At 35.0% G+C, this 19,573-nt stretch overlaps 2 protein-coding genes across 4 annotated transcripts; both read right to left on the reverse strand.

Annotated features, from left to right (window-relative positions):
* Nucleotides 1-4,061: 4,061 nt before the first annotated feature.
* On the reverse strand, nucleotides 4,062-12,234 carry tpx2 (TPX2 microtubule nucleation factor). Of its 3 annotated transcripts, none has more exons than XM_056449827.1 (17): nucleotides 12,113-12,234; nucleotides 11,432-11,557; nucleotides 10,414-10,554; nucleotides 10,206-10,314; nucleotides 10,019-10,093; nucleotides 9,412-9,525; nucleotides 8,903-9,012; nucleotides 8,643-8,806; nucleotides 8,376-8,544; nucleotides 7,854-7,992; nucleotides 7,562-7,778; nucleotides 7,364-7,459; nucleotides 7,104-7,274; nucleotides 6,872-7,018; nucleotides 5,231-5,342; nucleotides 4,831-4,997; nucleotides 4,062-4,428 (listed from the first exon to the last, which is right to left on the reverse strand). In XM_056449827.1, exons 2-17 carry the CDS (start codon nucleotides 11,538-11,540, stop codon nucleotides 4,318-4,320), a joined length of 2,151 nt encoding a protein of 716 aa, XP_056305802.1. In that variant the 5' UTR covers nucleotides 11,541-11,557; nucleotides 12,113-12,234; the 3' UTR covers nucleotides 4,062-4,317. The 3 variants fall into 3 exon arrangements, with proteins under 3 accessions (XP_056305802.1, XP_056305801.1, XP_056305800.1); XM_056449826.1 differs by having other exon boundaries at nucleotides 4,831-5,018; nucleotides 7,104-7,275; nucleotides 7,368-7,459; nucleotides 12,113-12,233; XM_056449825.1 differs by having other exon boundaries at nucleotides 4,831-5,018; nucleotides 12,113-12,233.
* A 775-nt stretch (nucleotides 12,235-13,009) lies between these two features.
* On the reverse strand, nucleotides 13,010-19,053 carry trappc6b (trafficking protein particle complex subunit 6B). Its single transcript, XM_056449959.1, has 6 exons — nucleotides 18,760-19,053; nucleotides 18,566-18,633; nucleotides 16,749-16,866; nucleotides 16,546-16,629; nucleotides 13,470-13,563; nucleotides 13,010-13,309 (listed from the first exon to the last, which is right to left on the reverse strand). The coding sequence occupies exons 1-6, from the start codon at nucleotides 18,835-18,837 to the stop codon at nucleotides 13,278-13,280; spliced, it is 474 nt and encodes a 157-aa protein (XP_056305934.1). The 5' UTR covers nucleotides 18,838-19,053; the 3' UTR covers nucleotides 13,010-13,277.
* Between the last annotated feature and the right edge of the window lie 520 nt (nucleotides 19,054-19,573).

A 19,573-nucleotide genomic window follows, 5' to 3' on the forward strand; every position in this document is an offset into this window, starting at 1 on the left:
AACGAAAACTTTAAAAATGCATCAAATAATACTATATTTGGATCATGCAGTATCTTGCAAGATATCCTATTTATTCATAAGGTTTTAATTGTATTTGTTCCTCCATCAGGCTACAGTGAATAGGCAGGCTTTAACGTATTCAGCCTTTTAGTATAGGCCTACAGCAAAGTAGAGTTTAGCCTCATAAAATAATCCCCCAACCAGCTGTCAAAATATTCTGTCACTAATTGAGATTATATATATATATATATATATATATATATATATATATATATATATAAATCAAAGAATGGCAATCACTGATTTTTAAAATCACTTTCAACAATTGCAAAAAGACTGAAAGGGCAGAAGCCCAGCTTCGTCTGGCAGAGGAACAACTGACTCTGACCAAACTGCAGCAAACCAAGGCCAGACTTGAGATCCGCCTCCTAAAGGCTATGCTCAGACAAGCTGGGCTCTCCACATCAGATGAGAAAGTCTGAAATTATTGTGGAGTTTTGATTAAGTCTTTTTTTTTATTCATTACATATATATTTGAAACTTGTTATAAATATCCTCAATGTACAGTGTTTGTGTCGCAGGTCTCAGATGAGCGGACTGCTGGAAGAGGATGGGATGATTTTTCTTGCTTTTAGTTTTTTTAAATGTGTGTTTTCATTTCAAATAAAAATAAAGTTATATTGACCCCACGCTGGCTATTCTACTTGTTGCTCTTTACATATCTATAGTTCTACACTGTGATTTCCTATCCTGTTTGAGCACTGGTTATCCAGATTTAGTGATCCTGAAAAGTTCCTATCCGAATCAGATTGATCCAATCCAATGTTGCTCTGAAAATCTTTCTCAAAAAGTAAGCTGGATTACCTGATCACGGATCGCAAAAAAAGGATTACTAAATACAGATTAATTATATCCGGATTAAACCTTTTGAAAAACCAGGCCCAGGTGTCCAATATATCTTTACACAGGCTCATGCTACAGGCTTATGCTTCACAAGTCTGCTATACAAAAGTTTTACATGGATCCAAGGCCCCAAAATATAAAGGCTCTCCCTCTGATTATACAGTGTGGAAAATATATATTGAACATCGCCATTTCAATCAGAAAACATTTCTAAGGGTGCTGTTGACTTGATTTTCACTTAATGTTGATAACCAAGTGAGATTAAAGCTGCGGTCACACTGGGCTTTTCCTCCCATAGACTTCCATTCATACGCACGCGAATGTGTCAGACCGGAAACGCAGGGTCATGTGTTAAGTTTTGCAGTTTGCTGCAGTGCAAAATTCAAGCTTGGTGAACTCTGACCTGCAAAATCGCATCACTTGACTGCATGAAGCTGCGGTCACACTGGGCTTTTTGTGTGCGAAATTCTATCGTGCGGCGCTGCGAAAAGGGGCGGGACTAAACAAGATGATTAGACATTAAAAAAAGCGAGCGATCGCTCCATGCTTTAAATTTTTGTCCAGAGAGGTCATGTTTTGATCCTCGATTGGTCTCACGCAGTCAAGTGATGCGATTTTGCAGGTCAGAGTTCACCAAGCTTGAACTTTGCACCGCAGCAACCTGCGAAACTGGACGCATGACCTTGCGTTTCCGGTCTGACGCATTCGCGTGCGTATGAATGGAAGTCTATGGGAAGAAAAGCCCAGTGTGACTGCAGCTTGAGACCAATCGAGGACGCATCGTCTGACGCATTCGCGTGTGTATGAATGGAAGTCTATGGGAAGAAAAGTCAAGTGTGACCGCAGCTTAAAGCTACGGTCACACTGGGCTTTGTGTGTGCGAAATTCTGTCGTACAGCGCTGCGAAAAGGGGCGGGATTATATATATATATATATATATATATATATATATATATATATAAATAAATAAAGCATTTTTTCCCAGCTGAACTTGATGTGCTCATGCAAAGTTACAGCAAATGTGACCATATTTAAAAAAGCAACACCACTGCATCAGAGACAGCATGGGAAAAACAGCTGCTCAAGCTAATGAGTAATAATAATACTAATAATAATAATAATAAGTAATGCGTGACATTCATAGACTGACTTGAAAAAGTGGGGAATTGGCTGTAATTTTGAAGTTATTTCAGTTGTAATTGCATAAAAGACAAAAATAGGCTACTGCATAGTTTCTAAAACAAATTGGACAAAACAAGAATGCATATAACCTTTACTCAATGTTCAGTGGAAAATGTTTAAGGTTCCCACTTTTACACACATTGATCAGTTTAAGATTAAATTTCTAAAACTGGGTTAATAGATTTAAGAGCTTGTGTATCTGCCTTTTTTTAACTGATCAAGTGGTAGAGGTTAATATGACATTTAGAATGTAAGCAGCACTTTATTAAATATATATATAAAAATAAATAAAAAAAACACGTTTAGAATGAGTAATAATCCCAATAATCTAGTTACGCTACATGTCTGTGTTGAAGGTCGGTGAATTTAAGCTAATTATTTCTTTTTTGCTTTCTGGAGTTTGACAAACCTGCCACTTTGAAACAGAAAACCCAGTTTCTCATTTCAGGGTTAACATATGGAGTTTTCACTTAAAGAGCCCATATTAAGGGTTTTTGAAAATGCCCTTGCATGTAGTGTGTCAGCTTTAAGTGAAGTGAAATATCCAGCTAAAGCTTAAATCTGTAAATGTACAGCGTCTAAAACTATTGATTCACCTTTAAACGAGTCGAATTGTTAAGGAGTCATTAGGTGTTTCGTGATGACGCGACTACGAAAGTAGTTGCACACGCAAACCCGGGACATTTGAAACCTGTGGCCCTGCCCACTAACACAGGGAAAAAAAAAAAAAAAAAAAAAAAAAAGCCACACACACACACACCAGTCGAATTAAATCACGTGGTCCAGATGGATATTATTAACAGTCTACCCAAAGATGAAACCTCAGCAATATAGCCCAGCCTTGAGCAGTTCGAGTGTTTCTGGAAACTACATGCTTACAAAGAAGACTTTATCGGTTGTTTGTTAAAGGATCAGTAAAGACTGTCAGAACATGGATCAGTTTCTTCCTCCATTTCACAAGTGTAAGTATGTGCGATTAAAATTTTTGCCTCGTTTACTCTAGCTTGCAAACTATGTATTTTGTTGTGTTTTGTTACTTGTAACCACATGTACTGTATCAGGTTAACTCTTTATATTCTCATATAGCGTGTAAAGCCATGTTGAAAACGCGATGCGTGCCGTTTTGTTTACGGATCATCAGCTGTTACTACACGGATGCAACGGTCAAGTTTCAAAATATTTCAGCTCAGGTTTGAGGTGAGGTGTCTAAATTGCATCCAGCAAGCTGAACTGGCGCTCTAGGCGTGTTGTGTCTTCTGAGGAGGGTTATGTGTGTGTGTATGTGTGAGAAAAAAGCAGGTAGATTGTGATGGGTAGGAGATCTTATCGCCAGTTCTTGGAGGTTTTGCTCAAAATAGTTAGTCGTTTGTATTTCCAAGTCCATCGTCTGCATTTACATTCACCCACTGGCAGCCAAAATCCACGCCTTACACTATGAAGCATGTATGCACTGTGACTACTTTTATATTGTTGATTAGCTGCTGGGCATTTCACTCTCTTGCGCTGAAGGCTGTCAGTTGACCAATCGGTCAAATCAGCGTAGATTAGCTTCGCGCTGAGGAGGGGTTTGGGAACAAAAAAATAAATAAAAATAAATAAATAGCTGAACGATTCATATGAGAGTCGCTGGGATAATTAGGTAAAAATAAATGCAGATTATAAGACCATGAAATTGTTTTTTGACACATTGACCCTTACAACCAAAATATGACCCCATTTCATGTATAATAGGGGCTCTTTAACCTTTTTGAAATGAGGCCCTGATCTCTCCAAGCATCCCCTTTTTAAGAGCCAACTCTCCTCTGATTGGCCAGAAAAAAATATAACAAATTACTCATTTCAAACTTTTCCTTATCTTCAGAATGACTGATCTCTAAAATTCATATTCAGAAACTGTCACTTTACAAAAAAAAAAAACACATTTATTTAGACCATTACAAAAAGTTAATCCACGACAGTAATTTACTAAACAGACATGTGTTTTCAAAGATTTATTTAGATATGGAAGGGAAAGCTAAAAAAAGTACAGGGAAAGTTGAAAAGGAAGTTGAGCTGGGGCAGAAGTCTCACCCAACTATATAAAATGTTCACTGGAGCACTAAAAAGGTTTAATGCATTCGCCACAGACAGATAAAAACTCCTCTAAATATTCCCATAAAAAGACATTATAGAAAGATATAAAACAAGTCAAAACACAAGAAAACTGTACAATTAAGTCAACATAAGTTGCATTTACATGCGGAAACGATCAGAAAAGTTTGGTGACTGGGGCACTGTGAGGGATACATCACTCTTTTTCAGCTCTACTGGTTTGTAGTGTCTGATTGGCTGGGCCTTGCACACCTTGTGGGAAAAGATGGGAAAATAAAATTAAATTTTCAACCTATTAAAAAAAATAAATAAATAAAAATGATTATTAATAATATTTTATAATTTCAAATATTCAACCCATGACTGTTTAGACCTGGAAAATATAATATTATTATTAATATATTACAGAATTTCAAATGTTCAACCTATGGCTCTTCAGACCTAGAAAAAAATTATTTAACTGAATTAAAAAAAAAAAAAATAGAAATTAATAATAGAATTTCAAATGTTTAACCTATAAAGAAAAAAAAAAAAAAAAAAGTTACTACTACAAAATGTTCAGCCTCTGACTATGGAAAATATAAATTAAATATAAATTAAACAACAACCAAAATGACGTTCCCAAAAGTGCTCATTGTGATTGAACATTCTTACCTGTTCCTGTCGCAGTCTTGCAATCTCCTCCTTTTCTTGCTGCTCTCGTTCTCTGGCCCGCTCCTCCTCCATACGAGCCCTCAGGGCCTCCCTCTCGCTTAACTCCTTCTCAAACTCCATGCGCTCCTTGGCTCTTCGCTCTGTTGCCAACTGAAAGCCCTCTGGGACTGCAGAATTAGTAGTATTGGCTTGAGAAAGAGCCAAATGTGAACAAAGAGGACCACAAATGGTCAGGTTGAGATGACAGTAGTGGTGAAAGTTGGAAGGAAGTGACAATTGTTTTTTGCAGTTAGTTGTGCACTTGGAGGAGAGGGGGAATAAGAACCAGTAAGCCAGTTTCACACAGCAAGAAATTGTGGAAAGATCTAAAGAACCATCCACCTCATAAAACATGACATACCCAGGATGGAACGATTCTCCTTCTTTGGTACAAAAGGTTCTTTGTGGGATACGGTGTTTGGCCTTGCTTTGAAACATGCTGCTTCAGCCTGATGTTTCAACTCCTCTTTCATCTGAAGAAACAATATAAAACAGAAACCTCAAGGTAACATGGAGACTACAGTGTTGGTGCTTTCACACCTAGATTGGTTTCAGAACCTGGCATGTTTCTCCAGTTAGTGCAGTTCATTTGGCATATGCAAATCCCGATCGGAGCCAAAACAATCAGAGCTAGTTTGCCTGAATGAGGTGGTACCGACATGATTGAAACGAACTCTGAAGGGGATCGATTAGTGAAAAAAGCAAAACGATCCAACAAACCAGGCTATTAGTCACAGTATATTATGCATACGTTACAGGCATATATACAGCTAAATGAAGAGAGATTTAAGAGTAGGGCAGGATGTCATTCCTACTGATAAATATGCATTTCATGTCAAATGCAAAGGCATGCTGAATTACTGGGAGTTGTTTATCAATTAGGAAAATTGACCAAACTGCAGTCTTGGTTTTTCTGTAATTTCTCTCTATAATGTAAAGCCTAGTGCATAATTCTAGTCAAGAGTCATGTATGAGAAAAAGTCTTACCTCTCTGATTTATATTTGGTGACTATGTCTGTGGGTGTCACCATTCAAAATTAAAGCGCAGCTTCTGGCTTATGTCTTACTGTCATAAATTAAAATAAGGACGCATGACAAACCTTGACCAAAGTGAGTAGAGTTTCACGCATGACACTATTTGGTTAGTTTAAAAATTGCTGTGTGAAACCAAGCCGCACCAAGAACAAATAAACATTGTAACAATTTTAATTCTTGTTTCGGAACAAAAAAAATAAATCTATCCACAGGTGTGAAAGCACAATTGAAATGGAGAAATCAAAGGACTTTCACCTTTTTCATCATTACAAAAAGAGCTCTCCTTTCAGTTATTTAGGACAAGGGTTTACCAAACAATCCAATGTTAATTTAAATGACCCCACAGAACCTCCTATCAATTATAGAAGGGCTATGGACCAAAATGGCATCAGCAAAATTAAACTTTCCTTAAAGTTCATATTGGCAAGCAGTTTTGAACTTCTAAAAACACCAAACAAATTACTTCTGGAATAATTATTTGCAAAATTACAACAATAATAATAATAATAATAATAATAATAATAATAATAATAAAAAAAAAAAAAAAATTGTTCTATTTACAAAGTCATTATTTTAGATTGACTGGGATGATTTTGATGGAGTGAAAAATATGTATTTTAATGTAACTTACATACATGCATATAATAAACTAGTCATTAAGCAAATATGAAAGTGCAAAACCATGCTTTATGACTTGCTGGAGAGTAACAGTATTCAGGTACAGAAATTGAATAAATCAAAAGTAAAACTTCATAATTCAATAAAATGTATTAAATTTCTTTACGCAGAAAACATTGCATATCATGTAATACAAATTTAGGTGAAAATCAAATCCGGTCATTTGATAGATTAAATTTTTTACAAAGTTCTTATATGATATTAAAAGTAAATGCAAAAAAAAAAAAAAAAAAAAAAAACACATCAGGTAAAATTAGACAAAACAAAAACATTCAGAAGAAAACCTTACCATCTGCTCCCAGCGTTCACTTCTTGCCGCTCCTCGTTCATCAATCATCAGTTTGAAAGGAGCCGGTTTGGTGGCCTCTTGTACCTTTTTCTCAGGCAGATGCACTTCATGGAAGTCAGGAAGGGGTTGAGCCTTGAACTTCGGCACCTGTGACAATAGGTGAGGCAGTGCAATTAGGCACAACTCAACTTCTGAAAGTCATTATTGAACAGCCAATCCACAAAGACAATACCTCTTCGTGTCTCAGTTCCTCCAGTTTCTTTTCCTTCATTATCTTTCGTTCACGATCACGTTCCTCAAATGAGAACGGGCACATTTCTACCTGACTCTTGACTGGAGGTTTGGGCTGGAAGGGCAGGTAGTGAGGGACAGCTAGTGCCTTAATTGGAGCAGGAGGCTTTTCCTGAGGGTGCAAAAGTAATTGGATGAAAAGATTCAAAGATAATTCTCATACATACATTTATTTACTTAAACAGCATGTCATTAACTTGCCTCTTCTTTTTTCTTTTCTAGACGCACACGATTTTTAAGAGCAAACGCTGGTGATTCTGGAACAGTTGGGTTTATCATTTTTTTCTCAGGGACTCCCTGCAAGTATTAAGAGAGCAACAAGACAATCATAAAAAGAAAAATAAATAAATAAATTCACAACCTTAGCACATCAAGAATGTTGAAACAACTGAAACCAACCACAACTTCCTCCAGAATCCGGGTTGGCAGCGGTCTGGAATGGAATGTGTGGTCCTCTTTTTCCTCAGGCTTCTTACTGGTCTGCCTTTCCTGAAGTCTCTTCTCAATCTCCAACTGGAAGCCCTCAGGCTTAGTCTTTTCTTTACAAGCTGGCTTTTTAGGAACCAAAGCCCCTTCCAGTATCTTTCTGTTAAGTTCTAGAGCTTTGAACTTAAACCTGAGATGAAAAAGGACAGGTTCATACTATATTCAAATAAAGTATTTTACACAAAAGCTTTAGAGCAAAGCTTACTGCTGCAGTTTTTCCACTTCCTCAGCCTCCAGCTCTGCAGTGCTTTTCACTGTTGTGGGACGATGTCTCTGCTGAGTGAGTAGCTGTGGCGTTTTGGGATGTGTGATTTTTGACTTATCTGTCTTCAGAGGTGATGGCCCTGTTGTTAAAAAAAAAAAATAATAATAATTTAAAAAATGCGCATATATAACCCATTTGAGTGAATAACAATGATCTGGAATGTAAACTTAGTTTTTGGCATTTTTATTTCCTTCAATACCTGTTAAAGCATGGAAGACCTACTGTATAACAATGTCTTTTGCTACTACTCTGAAATAGATTATACTGTACATAAAGGGATTTAATCAAATATAAACCAGTCTAATATGAATACGCTTGTTTCTATGCATACAAGATTATACTATTACTCTCCAGGCAAATTTGGAGTTTAAATTATTTAGCAGGGAAACATTTTACAGCATCACAAAAAAAGCAATGCTAATATTCCAAGCCTTCAGAAACAGAGTTTGAAAGTAGGCACACCTCTCTCCTGGCTCTGACGACTGCGAAGGTGATATCGGGTGGGTGTGCGCTTCTGGAACTGCTCGACCTGTTGGGCCATTGGCACATAGACTCCAGTGTCATCGTGCTTCCTCTTGCCTCTGGAGAGATTGAAGGGTTTGGGAATAGTGGTTCCCTTTGGAGCCTTCAACTACAGAATAAGACAGCAGTCAAAAAAAAAAAAAAAAAAAATCACAAAATCATCAAGGAGATTTATAGAGAATCCAACATCCAAGCGGTGGTACTCACCGGGGAAGATGGGTGCTTGCGAAGCTGAGAGGTGAAGGTTGTCTCCTTGTAGGAGTGGTCCACTACTGAGACACCATCCTTGTGGTTCTTCAGCCGGCTATCTGTGCGGAAGTTGAACTCTTTGGGAATGGTGGTAGAGAGCACTTGCTTCTTTACAGGCTGACCTTTATATACACACGTATAAAAAAAATAAAAATATAAATAATAATAAAAAAAACCCAGAGCGGTCCACATAGTAGATAATTAAACAAGTGACTCACTTCCTGCCAGCGCAGCTCTGTAACTGGCCTCATTCTTACGTCGTTGTTCTGCCACCTCTTTTTGCAGAGCCTCAATGCGCTCTAGTTCCTGCTGCTCTGTGCTTTTCTGACTGAAAATTCAAAAACACAAGGACATAATTTAAGAAAAAAAATTATATATAAAATCATTAAACAAGTGGGTAATTATAGTGCTTCAGAAGACAAAAAAAAAACAAAAAAAAAAAAAACCCCCAGCAATGTATTAATGGCTTAAGTTGACCATCACCAAAATATAATAAATTACTATAATATAAAACAAATTAATCATATGAAAGCATTGCTCTAGTCTTCATTGTCAGACTATTTATCAAATCATTGCAAACTGTTGAGTTGGAGCTCAAGAAACATTTTATATTGTTATACTGTTGTCATTTTCAGGACCCTTTGATGACCGGACAATTTAAAAGCAAGGCTTGTTTGAAAAATTTCACAAATGTTAATATATTTATCGTAGCTTTTGAACAACTTACTGAGTAGTATTGGAAGCAATATCTGTGGTCTTTGAAATGGCTGGTTTAGCCTTCAGTCGGACACTGCTCCTGACTCCAGCACCACTGCGTCTCACCGTTCTGGATGTAGAGCTTCTGTGAAGATAAGTGAAAAAATATATATAAATTATATCCAGAAGTTAAAAGGGAGAGCTCACCCAAAAATGAAAATCCTGCCATGATTCACTCACTTCACTTGTTCCAAACCCCTTTTACTCTCTTCTGTTAAACTAATATATACAGAACAATGGGGGGGGGGGGGGGGGGGGTAAAGAACGAGTATGTTAAGAAAGAATGAGTAAATGGTAAAGAACTTTTCATTTTTGGGAGAAATACCCCTTTACGTTGTTTCTGGTCTCTTAAGACAGCACATTAGCGGTTCACCGTGAAGTCCAATAAATGACCAACTAGGTGCCCCCACTTCTTAGCAAACACTTGTCTGTTCATTTTTACCTTCGGCGCTGATCAAATACTCTCCTTGAAGAGGCAGCCGGTAAAACTCTATTAGGCAGAATAAAATGGCTAACTTGCCACTATTAATTGACAAAAAAAAAAAAAAAAGACTCTAAACCCATTTTTAAAGTCATACCGTCTTTTCTTGACAGAAGGAGGTGTTGTGACAACTGTAGGCTTTTCGTTTTTGGGCAAAGGCCGTTTAGACACCCTGGTGGAAAAAAATAAATGTATAAATAAATGTAAAAATCAACCAGTGAGGCTAGAAGAGATTAAAAGGTGGAAAAATGCATTAGTTTAATACAGGTCTTTCTTTGCTTTACCTGCGTGGCTGTGCAAGAACAGACTTGGGGCCCTGACCAGGTGCTCCAGTAGTTCTGCTGTTTCCCCATGATGTGACTATATTAGACGGGATGTCTGTAGAGGTGCTTTCTGTGACATTAGAAGCAGAGTATGCGTTAAACACTCATTTTTAAAAAGATGCTTGTCTTGAATATCTGAGGAAATAAAAAGGAAAAGGTTTATTCTGACCTGAGCTCGTCGGCTCTTGCCTGACCAAGGGAGACACCATAGCTTTTGGCTTGTTGGTATCAACAGGTTCATCAAAAGGTTTAGTCCGTAAAGGGGTGGTGAGCTGTTCCTTAACACCACTTTCACTAGCCGCCTGCAAACCTAAAACAACAGTTAACAAAATTTACTTATTTCCTAATACCAACTTTGGTATTTAAGAATGTATACTTTGCTTCACTTAAACGGTACACGGCAATATTTGTGACTAAACTGCTACAGTAAATATAATTTATGCTATTGCTAATGATTGTATTTTTGCACAATGCGTGCAAGTGTACTCATTTGCTATGGGTAAAACTTACGACACACTGATACTTTTTGGCAATAACAAAAGCTATTCCACCAAATAACCAAACGATCAATTTTAGATTTCTTTCGTCAAAAATCACATCATTGAGATAATATTCAATAAATTGTTTGGTAAACCTCCTACGTTTAATGTATGAAATCTCTTAGCTGCAATATGAATTGCTAAGCACTTTATATACACAACTTTAAAAGGAAATTTCTTAGTATTTTTTTTTTTTTGAAGCCAAAGATTCTAGATGTTCAAGAAGTTGCATCTTAGCCAAATATTGTCCTAACAAAGTACACGCCACCAGAAAAGTTATATATTCAGCTTTTAATTGAAATATAAAAATGTTTTTTAAACAAAAGACAGACACTTATGACCGGATTTGTAGTCCAGCCACACATGTATACATTAGACAATTCATTTTTATGGTACATGTACTTACATAAAAACTTATTGTATCCATGTATGGCTACTACAGCAAAATGACTCCCTTCATCTGGGATAAAGATCCTATTTATTCACCTGTCTGTTAAATCATTAAATTTGTAATCAAATTTGTATTTTATCAAGCAATTTCACTTAGGTGAACAGACAAAAGACTGAAAAAAGGTGCAATATATACACACACACACATTTGGTGAGAACAGGCATTTTACCCTACATAATGAACAAAAAGTAACTGACCAAACCACTTGTCCGCATTATCCTGAGGGTCCAGGGCGAAATCATCTATAGACTCCAAAACATGTGTAGGGGCATCCCATGCGTATGAATAAGTAGAGCCCCCGTCCATATTCACACCGGAATCGTCTGAAAAATCATACATAAACTCAAAACCACATCTATAAACAACACTATGCATAAAACAGAGCAGAAAAAATATCAGAGGCGTCAACGTAACGCGACTCCTGAAAGAACTGCGCAAAATGGCAGTTAATGGCGGATCTCAAACTCAAGAGCTACTGGCCTGCAATATCAGCACTCACTTTTGGTCACTCATTTTCATATATCAGACCGGTTTATAAACGGTGCATAAATATAGTGCCATCCAATATACCATATCCAATATTACGCTTTAATCTGTAATTAGTGCAAGCACGAACAAATGACAAAAACGTAAACAAACATCTATTAATGCGGACTAATCACCACAACAACGTGTTTATAAAGAGAAAGTGACATTTAACCTGTTGTTCTTTTACATAATAATAACAAATTAAAATGTTCATCTTACTTTAACAGCTTAACGATCGCGGCCCGATTCGACTAACATTAACGTCAAGTTACAGCAAAATAACTTAGTCCTGTTTAAAACGCAGCAGTTATATCCAAGGAAATAACGAACCCTGTACAAACATTACTTACACTTCAATTTAGTGCCTCCAGTCACCTTAAAATGACAACTAAATACAGTAAACCGTTTAACCAGCAGACACTCGTATATCCTGAATCCACAAACAGTCCGACGCGAATGCTAGTTTAAATCTGGGTGCCGTTAGAACTGAGTTTACAAATAAGCCAATCAGACTGCCTAACGCGGCGCATCTCGTTTCCTATTTGCTCCGTGTTTGTGACGTTGTAAAAAAACAGTCACGTGATCAGCACATTCCTGCTAAAACAAAAAACACCAAGCAGCGTACCAGGAGACAGTGGCTTATTTACATTTATACCAGTTTCATATATTAATAAGAGCTTATTTATTGACAGACACACGTTGGAGTTTCTGTTTTGCGGCTAAAGTTTTAAAAAAGTGACTTTATACATTTATACCAGTTTAATATAATAATTACAGATTATTGACAGACACACATTGCAGTTTCTGACTAGTCGCTAAAGCTTTATAGAAAATGGCTTATTACATTTATATCAGTTTTATATAATAATTAGAAATTATTTATTGACAGACACACATTGCAGTTTCTGATTTGTGGCTAATGCTTTATAGAAAGTGGCTTTATACATTTATACCAGTTTTATATAAAAATTAAACATTATTTATTGACAGACACACATTGCAGTTTCTGTTTTGTGGCTAAAACTTTATAGAAAGTGGCTTATTACATTTATATCAGTTTTATATAATAATTAGAGATTATTTATTGACAGACACACATTGCAGTATCTCTTTTGTGGCCAAAGCTTCATACAATGTGGCAATTTTTGATGACTTGATACTAAAAACATAAAAAAATCTCACCTTAAAATACATATAATGCATTATTTATATTTTCCTACTTAATGATCAATATTCCTCACTTAAAATTGAAGCAAACCCATACCAGGATTCTAGCTTTAATGCTATTAGTGCAAATGAATCATCAGAACAGTGAATATGGACAGATAATAAGTGTCAAAATACTAAAAATAAAATACAGTACATGTCAAAACACATTTAATGCCAGTGGTTTTCAAGTTACTGCAAATTAAAAAACTTCATAGTGATATAATTGATAAAATGTGCAGGCAATAAAAAAGATAAGGCAATAAAACTGAGATGCACGTTGTGAACTATATGCTCCTTTGTAGTGAATCACATCTTCTGGATCATCACCTGGAATTTACCTAAAAATAAACAAGGTGAGGAAGTGGAGGGATGGAGAGAGACAAGAAAGAAACTATTAGCTTCTATTACTTTAATGTTAATTAGAACTATAGTATAGCAAATATACGCTATATAAGATTGTTTATATTTGCATTTGTAAATATTTTATTTGTGTCTTACAGGCAGGCATGACTGACACTTCCGCTGTGACAATACTTTTCACACCAATGTTTGAAAGCGCTCCTCGGACCAGTCCACAAGTGAAGGCTAAAAACTGCAGTCAAGAAAAAAAAAACTGGGAATCAGCAGAAAAACTGAATATAGAGTACATAGACACTGATCCTCACATCGTTAAAGGGATAATTCAACCAAAAACTAACATTTTCTGGTATTTTACTCAACCTCAGGTTGTCAAATATATATATATTTTTTTCTTCACCACAGTATTAAAGAAGACGTTTAGCTGAAATAGTGTTCCTTAGTTTCTTATAAAAAAAAAAAGGCAATGACTCCTGATGATACATTCTGAGTCTTATGAAGTGAAACAATCGGTCTGTGCTAAGAAATTGAAAACCGCTTACAGCATTATTATTATTATTAATCCACAGCCACAGCACACAGTCCTGAGTGCATTCAAATGTCTGAAACACAAGTATCCTATTGCAAAATGTATTTCAGCTAGTGAGCAGATGCTATTTGTCTACACAGACTGATTGTTTTGCTTTAAAAAGGTTTAATGTTTCATCATGAGGCACTGAAATTATTTTGTTTTGCATGTACATGTTTTTGAATTGTTATTGCCTGCATTTTTATTAAAGCAACAAAAATAGCGGTTTTAGCTAAAAATAAAATTCTTTAAAGGGTCACAAAAAAAGGTTTTAAAAAATAGTTAAAATTGGTTGTTCTTGCGTTATTTCGAGCAAATTCGTTGTTCCGGTTTGAAAAGAAATTTTGAAGCTGCGTCACGGCAATGAGATCCTTGTGTAAATCCCAGCGTGGAGATTGGATGTCTGTACCGGCCGGTACAACGTGACGTCTTTGAGTTTTCAGCATTAATTCATGAAAAAGACCTCCAAGTCTTTCCAGACCACCCATCAGCGTGTTCCATTGTGAATGACGTGCAACTTCATTCATATGCATGATAGCTTCGAAGAGCTTTGTTTTTACCTGTTACATTGTTCAGAGTGACGCCACGTTGTGTTGCCAATCGTAATTAAAACAAGTGAAAGAAGAAGAATTGTTCGGAGACATGGGTCATCAGTGTTGTGTTTATAGATGTGCAAAAAAATTTTTTACCTGAGAGCTTTTTCAAATTCTGAAATCTGGATTTGCCACTTATCACCTTTAAAAAAAAGACACGGTTGCAACTGGTGTTGATTGTCCTGTCTCTACAGATTTGGTAAGTGTGTGATCAATGTTCTTTGTTTATGCTTACTCAGATAGCAAAGTTAGTCAGTATCATCCGCAGTTCTCTTTCAGTTTTTAAAGACATTCCTTAATCAAAATGATTTAGTTACTAAGTTTACAGTACATTAATATCACTACAACATTATGGACTGAAAGATCCACTGTAAATGCTGCTCTCCGAATTTAAACACCTTAATCAAACTATTACCGCACTTAACGAGTCTTTGCATTGACCGAGAAATGCGGTGTTTTTTTTCTCCCATACAGTGTGCGGTATCAAACATTCCATTAAAACAACACTTTTCCAGCAGTTCCTCGTATCCAATATCTCGCTTGTCACTTGAAAGTGCCAAACTGCAGTTAAAGTCAACAAATTACGAATGAAACACCCGAAATTACACGAAACTCCGGAGGAAATGTGGATAGTGTGGTGACGCAATGACGTTAATTGTATTATGTGCTATAACATGCAAAACAGGATCATGAAAGGAACATTCAAAAAGCAACTCATGTATCACCTTAATCATATTACTGTTTTATTCAGATTAAGGCAAATAATCCGATGACTGACGTCCATGTAAACATAGTCACTGTTGCTGATTTTCACAGCAGCATGTAATGAAACTCCCCTTTTCATGCAAACCTGTACCTCTTTGGTCACTCGACACTCCCACCTAAACAAAGCTGGACTCAACCCCTTTCCTGACCTTCATGGGGGGGTTCATGGCCCTTTAATGTTCAACTGCAAAATGTCATTACATTTTAAATGAGTAAATTAAGAGCAAATTTTCATTTTTGGGTGAACTATCCCTTTAAAGTGTTTTCATTCAAACAAAACAAAATGTTGAAGATACTAGGTGCATTCAAATCGCAATCATATGCTCTAATCTACATAATCTTGTAGTATAAATAGTCTAAGTAGTGCATTCACACTGAAACTTCTAAAAAGAACAAGAGCACAAGAAGTTAACAAGATAGCAAGATAACAAGAAGTGATGTAGTGGAAGTGGAGGAGCTACTGGGCACATTTAATTTGGATTGTGCAAGCATAATTCTACTATGCAAGTGATTACGCTGCCACCCAATGGTGAATGAGGTTATACACATGACAAGTATTTTTTGGTAGTTTGTTCATTTATTTTACTAATTTGGTAGTGTTGTCAACTGGGAAATGCTTTGACAAATAATGGTCAGTACAAATATGTTAGTGTTCCATTTGGGTCAATCCTAAACTCATACATTACATGGCTGAGTGTATAAGTGTGTATAAGTTAGGACTGCACAATATTGGAAAAATCTGACATTGCAATATTTTGTTTTTCTGCAATAAATATTGTGATATGAATAGAGTTTCATCAGGTGCATTGAATAACTCTATTTAGAAAGTGGTCATTAATTCAGACTGATTGCAATGGGGGATTGAATCATGCATAAAAATAACAAATTAGCAATGTTGCTTTATGGTTTTGTCAAACAGTATTTAGGTACAGAAATTGGAAAAATTAAATGCATCGACTTCATTGTATGAATGATAAAACTAAATTTATCTTTATTAAAGTTACAAATGGTACAATTTATTCTGCCTGCATGCTTTAAATTCTCTTAAAATGTTCATACATTTCAAAAACACAGGCAGCTATGAACCCAACTCAACATTGCATATCCAGCGATGTGGCTAATGCACATTGCAATATATAGATGCTGAAATGATATATATTTTGCAGCCCTGGTATAAGTGTATAGTATGTGATTTAGTAGTGGTTTATTTTTAAAACAACATCTCCGGTTATGTTTATGTTTTCATTCAATGCATTTTTTCATTTTTATTGAAGATGTTTATGCTAGTTACCTTCGGCGCATGTTCCAGATACTGTTTGCCAGCAGATAGTTGGGTCAGTAGGCGAAACTTGTTATCTTGTAGTACATAAATACCCTACAAACAATTAGCACAATGATTATGTCTGTATTAATCATGTTAATCAAACAAACTATTCAATAAGCTTCATGAATGGACTTAAAATAAAAAAATCTGAATTCCAATACTGTCCAGACCTGGTGGTTTGTTCTCAGGTTGTCAATCTGCTTCTTAAAAACACTGGTCCAGAAATCTTTGCAGATGAACTTCATAACATCAAGCTCATCTTTGAAGCGGGGCGTGTCTTTGGTAAACCTGAAAACGAAATGATGTTATCAATAATAAATAAATAAATAAATAAATAAATAAATAAATAAATAAATAAATAAAATAAACAAATAAAATATCTAATAAAACTGCTTCAAGTGTAACTTCACAATACATAAGACTTATCCTAATAAATAAATAAACATAACTGGTCTGTTACATTTTTAGTAAACTAATTACAAACAACTCAAATAGTTAAATAGAATATTTCAGTGAAAGTCTGCACAACTACTAATAAAACTGCTTCAAGAGTAACACCACAATATATATAATAAATTGACTTAATGATAAGATTTATCCTTATAAATAAATAAAAATAACAATTCTATTACATGTTTAGTAAACTAAATGCAAAAAACTCGCAGTTTAGTATTTAAATAGTTATATAGAATAGTTCAGCGAGTCTGCATAACTACTAATAAAACTGCTTTAAGAGTAACATCACATTATATAATATAATAAACTGACTTAATGATAAGATTTATCCTAATAAATAAATAAAAATACAATTCTATTACATGTTTAGTTAACTAATTGCAAACGACTCACATAGTTTAGTATTTAAAAGAGTGCTCAGCAAAATTGAGTACACCCTATATTGAAAATTATTATTTTTATGCATTTCTCACTTAATATAGGTTAAATATTTTGGTGCATTTGAACAAAACAGATTTATTAAACTGAAATATTTATTAAAATAATATTTTAGTCACCGAACATCTTTAAAAGTAGAAAGATAATACATTTAAAATCATGTGAAATATTGGAGAAAAAAAATACAAACTACAAAATTTCAACAAAATGTAATAATTTTTTGTTTCTCTTAAATTATGCTCTTTTGAAAAATTTTATCTTTTTTTTCCCTAATATAAATTTGGATGTACTATTTTTTGACCATTTGCATAAGTTAATTTGTTAGATTAGCTCCAGGTTTGGCTTCAGTGCTGACTGATCTAATGTATATGCACAAATATAGTATTGTAAAGCTTCCTATAGAAAATATTCATTTAAATTAGAGATTTGTGAGGGGTGTACTTGTATATGCTGAGCACTGTAGTTGAACATTTCAGTGACAGTCTGCACAACTACTAATTAAACTGCTTCAAGAGTAACATCACAACATACAGTTAAAGTCAGAATTATTACCCCACCTTTGATTTTGTTTTCTTTTTTAAATATGTCCCAAATGATGTTTAACAGAGCAAGGAAATTTTCACAGTATGTCTGATAATATTTTTTTCTTCTGGAGAAAGTCGTATTTCTTTTATTTTGGCTAGAATAAAAGCAGCTTTTAATAAAAAAAAACATTTAAGGTCAAAATTATTAGCCCCTTTAAGCTATTTTTTCGATAGTCTACAGAATAAACCATCATTATACAATAACTTGCCTAATTACCCTAACCTGCCTAGTTAACCTGATTAAGCTTTTAAATGTCACTTTAAGCTTTATAGAAGTATCTTGAAAATATCTAGTCAAATATTATGTACTGTCATCATGGCAAAGATAAAATAAATCAGTTATTAGAAATGAGTTATTAAAACTATTATGTTTAGAAATGTGTTGAAAAAAAATCTGCTCTCTGTTAAACAGAAATAGGGAAAAAAATAAACAGGGGGGCTAATAATTCTGACTTCAACTGTAGGTAACAAATTGACTTAGACTTAGATCTATGAATGAACAATTGTACCTCTCAATAAGTCCTTGTCCCACACGAAAGCCCATGTTCTCAAGTTTAGAAACACATCGTCCATTCTCCTGTGCACAGAAGTATATTGCATTAATTCTACATCCTCATACTTGGTCAATTGTTTCATTAGTGCTTGACATTTACAGTTATATTATTACGCTACTCTGTTACTCTAGTAAATGCACTGGTCTTACCGATTCCCCAGTTTCTGCATTGTTGACATACTGAATGATTTCACTGTGTAGGAACTGAAAAAGAGCCTCATCTGCCATCTCGAGCCAGTTCAGACGATGCCCCACTCAAACTGACAGGCGACGAACAACGGCAGAACAAACCAAACCGACAACAGGTATAAATAAACTGCTACTTCAGTAAGTAGACGCTATTCATTGTGCAAAAATGACATTGTAGCTGAAATATTTTGCTAGTGTTTTCGATTAAAAGGAATGGTCCTTCTTCACATTGGTTCCACTTCCTGTTTGGGATGAGTTAGCTGCCCTTTCATATGCCTGACTGCGAGTTTGTTTATTTGGAAACGGATTTCTTTTCATGTAACGTGAAGATAACGATGATAAAGTCTTGCAGTTATAAAATGTAATAAGATGTAATCACTTTTCTTAAATCGTAATTTGGAGGTAAATTGAGATATCGATATATAGAAACATTTCAAGATAATTTCTACATGTAGAAGACCACAAGCTCCCCGTTTTGTTTTCTATATTTTATTTTACGTATTAGGCAATTTTCATCAATTGTTCAGAATTTATTAATATCAATAACATAATTAATTAAAACGTTTCAGCAATTATTCAGTTAGTAATGAGTTAGCAAGTAATGAAAAATGACCAAAAATAACCATAACCGTTGTGTTAACAAACATTGTCCTATGTTTTGTACTTTAATATAACTGATATAATAATTTTTTATTCAACATTTTTAGTCCTGGTGTAATTTTAACAAACATAACATTACTGATTACACTATATACTGTTTGCATCTGCACAACTC

Source organism: Danio aesculapii, chromosome 23 (assembly GCF_903798145.1).
Source record: "Danio aesculapii chromosome 23, fDanAes4.1, whole genome shotgun sequence".
Taxonomy (NCBI): domain Eukaryota; kingdom Metazoa; phylum Chordata; class Actinopteri; order Cypriniformes; family Danionidae; genus Danio; species Danio aesculapii.